This window comes from Pterocles gutturalis, unplaced genomic scaffold (genome assembly GCF_000699245.1).
Source record: "Pterocles gutturalis isolate BGI_N339 unplaced genomic scaffold, ASM69924v1 scaffold17118, whole genome shotgun sequence".
NCBI lineage: Eukaryota > Metazoa > Chordata > Aves > Pterocliformes > Pteroclidae > Pterocles > Pterocles gutturalis.
The window spans coordinates 517-7,018 of record NW_010120806.1 but is presented as its reverse complement, the minus strand read 5'-3'; the positions used below and the strand labels follow the sequence as shown (position 1 = coordinate 7,018).

Below are 6,502 nucleotides of genomic sequence, written 5' to 3'. Positions count from 1 at the left end.
GTGGTTGTCCAGGGAAAAATGAAGAAAGACCACTTATTTAACAAAGGATTTTGTAAAGACAAACAGGTTGTGAACAAGATCACCTGAGAGGGCTTCATGAGATGCAAAATGCCAGAACAGCACCGGGGCATTGATAGGGAGGGACACAGGAGCAGGGAGACAGGAGCTCCTAAAAACACCCCTTGTCCCCCCGGCAAAGAGCTGTACGCGTGTCTGTGCACTAACGTACACCCCAGGCTCTTTGACAGCGAGGTTACGGACAGGTCTAACACGGATCGTGGGCACAACTGGGTCTTACTAACGTCCTTCCCTCCTAAGGGACACCAGTGGGTTGGATTAGCTCCTTGGGCACCCTGTTATCACTGAAAAGACCTTTTCCAGGAGGAGGGGAGGTGACGACATGGCAGGATGCTGGTGGGGAGGTGGGGACATGGATCTCCCACTGCCCTGGGCTTGCACCAGCCTGGGTCCCGTTTTGGTGGTGAGGATCACAAGCGAGTTCTGTGTTCGGGTGGTTTTGTGAGGGTTTTGCTATAACAACTACCCTTTTAGCAACGTTGGAGGATAGCCCTGACCAAAAAACTCCTGAGAAAACAGCTGGCCGGTGTCAGTGATGGAGACGGCAGGTGGTGACATGTGAATTTAACCAGCCTGGAGGGCTCCAGCGTTTCCTCTCTGCTCCCGCAGCCCGCAGCGGCTCCAGGGCAGCTCCCAGTCGGCTGCTTCGGGCCCTTCCTAAGCCACAGCCCGACATCAGCTTTGTACATCTTAATTTAATTTTATTATGTAGGGACTGTGGTTTTCCTCTGACATGAGCAGAACCAGGGCTTCAGTCCCTCCTTGTCACCTGCCCCTGGCTTTATCCAGCCCAGGAGGGAGTTTGGGGGGAACACCTCCACCCCCCTCACGGATCCGTACCGAGGGGCAGCTGCTACAGGAGGGCTCTGGCGGTGCTGCTTCACCCTGCACCCTTACTCATGAATCCAAATGTACTTTAAAAACCCCAATTAATCCTCATCCAACCCTGCCGTTGGACTGCGCCGTTAGGAACACTGCAGGGGAGAGGGAGCTTGTGCAAACGCAGGGAAATCAGTAGCAGGATGGAAAACGGTGCTTTGCCGTGCTCCCTGCCCTGGTGCCTGCACACCCACTGTCACCGGAGTTGACAATTAACTGTCACAGTGCCGTCCATCCTGCTGGCAACCTGGCTCAGTGAAATCCTCAGTCGGGATCGCTGCCCACTGCCACCACTACCAACCCTCTGACAAAAGCCAAACCCTGCGATACAGGGGCACCCGCAACACACCCCCGAGCGCAGAACCAGCCCTTTGTGCTTTACATCCCCCCAAAACAAACCCAAACCCCCTCCCACCCCCACGTGCTAACCACAGGGCAGGCTCTGAGCTGGGTTTTACGGTTCCATTCCTCCTGCATCTCCCTAAATACACATCCTGTAATGACTTTTCACTGCGGATTTCTGAGCCAACTTTACCAGTCGTTATTAGCTTTGCTTGCTGTTTGGAACGACATCGTAGCGTTTATGAGCACGCCACTTCGTCAGCATCCAGCCTCGCGGGGTTTGCCAGGGCGGCATTACCCAGCGATGCTCACGCTGCTCCTCACCCGCATCCTCTGGCTCGTCACTCAACACTGGGACGGAAACTTGTCCTTTAAAGCGAGCAGCACAATAGGCTCCCCTCCCACCGAGCAAACAGATCCCGCTCCGCAAAGCCCAGCATCGCCGTGCCGCTGCAGTTTGGAAAATCATTTCACAGCCGACGGCAGCAGAGGGCTGCGGGTTGCAAAAATCCACCGACAGAAATGAAGCACCTTGAGCCAGGAAAGCACCCACCTTGTGGTTCTGGTAGGAAGTCACCGATATAAAGGACGTCTCCGGAAAAACGTGGGTGCAGAAGGCTGTGTTCTTCGACCCGAAAGCGTTGTTCTCATCCGCCTTCACGATATGCAGCCGCGGTTGGTATTTATGCATTGAGTTAAGAATGATCTGAAAAAACAATTGATGCTAAAAGTGAGAAATCCTTTAAAAAAAAAAAAAAAGACAAGATGTTGCTATTGGACAGCCTTTACTAGCAGGACGCAAAAGCCCCTTAGCGCTCAGCTTCAGCTTTGCTTTCAAATTAGAGGAGAGAATTACATTGTGAACATATGAACTAACACAGAAAAGGTATCTGCTGCGCTGGCACGCAGAACTGAACTTAAAGCTTTCGTGGTAAATCCTCATTTTCTTATTGCTATTGGATAGAGTCAGGCTGGGTGGAAAAAAAGTCATAAATTTTTTTCCCAGCTCATGCTGAAGTTGTACAATATATATAATTCACCAGCAGACTGGTCCATAAAGATTTCCAATAAATATTTTACTGAGCTGAAAAATACACAGTTTAGCAGAGGCAAAAAAACCCCAAATCACACAAACCACAAGGGTGGGGGGAAAAAAAAAAAAAAAAAGAATAAAAGGCAAGCTGTTTTTCTTTTATCTGCTGGTAAAAGAAAACTACAAAAGAGTTTTTATTTTTTTTTCCTCTTGTTTGTGGAACAGCTCCACGCAGGGCTGGGTCGGGGCACTTCTTGCAGCCCCCCCCCGCGGCTTCTGCCCTCGTCTCGAATCTCTGTGAGCAAGAGGCAGGAGCCGACCAAGCGGATTTTTTATGGTGGGGGCTCGGGGAGGCAAGGAAGTGCTGAGGTCCGGCGGGGATCGCACAGCCCAGCACAGGGCTCCTCTACGGAGCATCAGGGGCCGAGAGGGCTACGGACACGGGGAGCCTGAGCCCCAGCCGTGCCCCCGTCCCAGCCTGGACCCGCAGCATTGTTCTTCCACAAAGAAGGGATGTGCCCAGATGCTGCAGAACAAAATGGTTTTAAGAAATGGAATTTCTTTTAGGAAATGGAATCGTTTTAAGCCTTTATTCCTTTTACTTGGCAAGGAAGAAATACTGCTTGCTTCTTGTTTTCTTGGCACAACCCTTTTCACTCTCTTCTTCCCACTCCCAAAAGTGGGATAACTGAGCCTGGCTTCCCCAAGCCCAGCCGGTCCCAGTGGCAAGGGGATCTCCGGCCAGGCTGACACCCCTCCCCTCACTGCGGTGCCCAAAGCCACCTGCAAGGACACGTCCATCCCCGACAGAGACATGGGAAAAGGGCCAAGTAGGGAAGACTGCAATGGGTGGTGTCTTCAACTGGTGGTAGATAAATGGGTGGATGGACGGACAGACGGATGGCTGGACAGATGGATGGATGGGTGGATGGATGGATAGATGGACAGATGGATGGATGGACGGATGGATGGATAGATGGATGGATGGATGGATGGACGGATGGATGGATGGGTAGATGGATGGATGGACAGATGGATGTAGACAATGCAGCAGAGCATCACCAGTTTACACTAATTGTGGATTTAGCCAATTTTAAATAAGAATTACTGAGAACCAGAAGACATTTTCTCTGTTATGGGTGTTCTTATTCAGGAACCGTTTCCAGTTCGTGCCCATCCGTGCTGTGGAGAGCTCGCAGCGGCGGCGCTGCTCGTGCGCTCACTCCAGCTGGGACGGGGACGGGAGGCAGCGTAGGGAGAGTGTGCTCTTTAAACCCCTTCGTCTGGCTGCACGTAGCTCTGCCCACAGTAGCTGGCTGCATTATATACCACTTAAATGCAATTTTTATTGTTGACATTTTCCAGACAACCCTCCTTGCTCCCCAAGAGAGAGAATGAGGAATTTTTGGCATTTTATCAGCTTTGCATCAAGTCTCTTAACCACTTTGCGGCTGTTGCTGTGCAGGGTGTAGATCTGAGAGGGTCGGCTCAGGTTTTGGGCTGGAGCCTTTTCTCTGCTTTCATGTATCAGCCACTCGTAAAACAAAGCCAAGATGGATAACACCAGAGGGCCGAGACTTTCATAAGAATGGACATTTTAATTTTCAATATTTAAGAGCCGAGCCAAGCTGATAAATAATGATTGTCCAGAGCAGAAGCTGGGGTGTGCTGAGGTCTCCTCATCGCCTGTCCCAAACCGCACTTGTCTACCAAGGATAAGTGATGTGTCCCCTGAGTCAGAGCAAGTCAACAGCAGGATGAAGAAAACAATCTTAAACTGAGAATTCCAAAGGGAAAATTAGGAGCCCAAATTTCGATACACTTGGGATGAATAGTCTATATCCACCCTCCCAAGTAGTATCCACTTGGCTATAATAATACATTATGATTGCATATAATTATATATAATTATATATGAAATATATTTTTTTCTTTTTTTTATAACCTCTTTAAACTCAAGGCATCCAATTAATTTCCAAAACGAACAAGACACCACTTTTTAGAGTAGACACATTCAGGATACTCCGCATCCTCCCAACCAGCGTTTGACAGGCTTGAAAACAAGAATGCACAGAGGCTGGGTCTGCACACGCGTCCTCCTGACTTGTGCTCAGCGTAAGGCTCATGTATGCAAAAACCTCCAAATCCATCAGAAAAGCCTCCCAGCCCTCAGCCGCCAACGCCGCGCCTGCGCCACGCGAAACGCCGACAAACCAGGCTGAAGAGTTTTCAAGGCTGCTGTGGAAAACCGCTCGCTGGCTAAAAATACACAAAAACAAATGTAAATTCCACTCCCATGACGAACATCAGTGGAAAGATGAACTTAAAGGATTGTGTCAAAAATGAGAAGTATTTTAATTGACGGGACAGAGCGGGGCTGCCGCGGGTGGGTGCTGGGCTGGGGGGGTTCCTGCAGCACTGGGAGGGATGGGAGGTGATGGGGGAGCTCCTGGCCTCAGAGATGATGCTGAAGCAGTAACTGGGTATTTTCCTGCAATTTCCTCTTTCATTGCAAGGGCACGGGGAGATGAAGTCTGTGTCAGACACTGGCACACATGGTTTTGAATTGTTTTCAGTACAGAACTTGGGTAGTTTGCAATAGGTTGGCTAGGAAAAAAAAGAAACAGTGTTTGTCTTGTCTCGCCGTGGGGAATAGTTACGGGTACATGGGCTAGAGGGGAATTCTAACACCACAAAGGACAAGAATAGAAAATTAGCGAGGGAAACTGAGAGTAGTGTTTCCTGGGCAGCACCGAGGCACGCTGGCTGGGTGAAGCCTCTCTGCAGCTCGCTGATCTTGTCTGTTTGTCTGGGAAAGAAACAGCGCTGCTTACATTAAATGGCAGCGTATTTAGGAGTCCAATAAATACAAATATTTTTTCTGTATAAAAACAAACAAACAAAACAAAACAACAAAAAGTAAATCAAAGAGATAGCCCAAGCAGAATCCTCAAATTAGGTGGACAAACCCCAATCTAGGAGGTGGAGATTGGCTCGACATCCCGACACGGGTCCCGTGGGGACGCCTTCTCCCACCACCGCCACCCAGGTGCGCTCCCTGCCTGGAAAAGAGACATTTTCAGGAAATAAAATGGCTGCAAAAAATACCCACGTGGGTAACGGCAACCTTCGTCTTTAGGAGCATCCGTGTGGCCGCACCGAGGGGCTGCGACACGCGGCTGTGGGACCCTCCTCGGGCTGCACGGGCAAGACCCAAAAGGCTCCTCTAATATTGAAGAAACATTTTCCATCCTCGCCTTCCGAGGCGGTCCCAGCGATGCACAGCCCAGAGCTGGCAGGGATGCCCCCCCGCCCGCACCCCCGCGTCACCGCGTTACTGCCGGCCAGAGCGGAGCCAAAGCGGATCTCCTTCAGGGTGATGTCACTTCTACCCCCTCGATGTCGCACGTGCAGGCCAGATTTCAAGAGAGACCCACTCCAAAGTCAAATGTGATCTTACACAAACATTTTTTTTTTAACCCCGCCGTCTCCCTCCTTTGTGCTGATCACACAGCTGGCAGCTGGAAGCTAGGCTGGGATAGAGCTCAACTTCTTTATTTTTTTGGCATTCCCCAATCACCAACAAATGTCAAAAAAAAAAAAAAAAAAAAAAGGTGTAACTTGCTCCTTCTATTTAATTTTACTTAGGAAAACATACTCATTTAGCATCTAATCCTGCACTCTGCTGAGTAATGTCGGCTTCAGGGCTCGAAGGCGTTTCCCAGTTTGCAGGATCAGGCCCAGAGGCCAGCAGCTTAGCGGGGTAACGGCACCGCATCGCTTGCCGCAATGCAAACTTGTCTCGAAATCACCAGTAAAATGTATTTACTTTCATATGAAATTTGGGGAGTTGATTTAAGAGCGCTCCCTGTTTCGCCACGGTATCGGATGTCATACGATGCAGCGGTTCCTATGGCAACTGCCCTTTTTATATTGAATAGTAAATGGCCACGAAAAAGCCACATAATTTTATGGTTGCTCCCAAGGGATCACATAACTAATATAAAAACTCTCATTTTAATACATTTTCTGCTTCTTTCTTCCTTCCTTCTATTCTTTCAAAGTGAAAAACCCTTTGAGCCGAGCCTGGCCCTCGTCCCACGCCGGGACACCGAGCAAAGGACCAGAACAAAACCTGACAATTGCATCTCCCACCTGGGAAAAAGAGCA

General features: G+C 49.7%; 1 protein-coding gene across 1 annotated transcript in view; it reads right to left on the bottom strand.

Annotated features, from left to right (window-relative positions):
* Window positions 1–2,005, bottom strand: part of TBX4 (T-box 4) — a gene marked incomplete at its 5' end in the record, with an annotated part of 5,679 nt that extends 3,674 nt beyond the window's left edge. Inside the window, one exon of the mRNA XM_010077032.1 lies at window positions 1,853–2,005. Within this exon, the coding sequence (XP_010075334.1) occupies window positions 1,853–2,005 (153 nt within the window). The remainder of the gene's footprint in view (window positions 1–1,852) is intronic.
* Window positions 2,006–6,502: the final 4,497 nt, after the last annotated feature.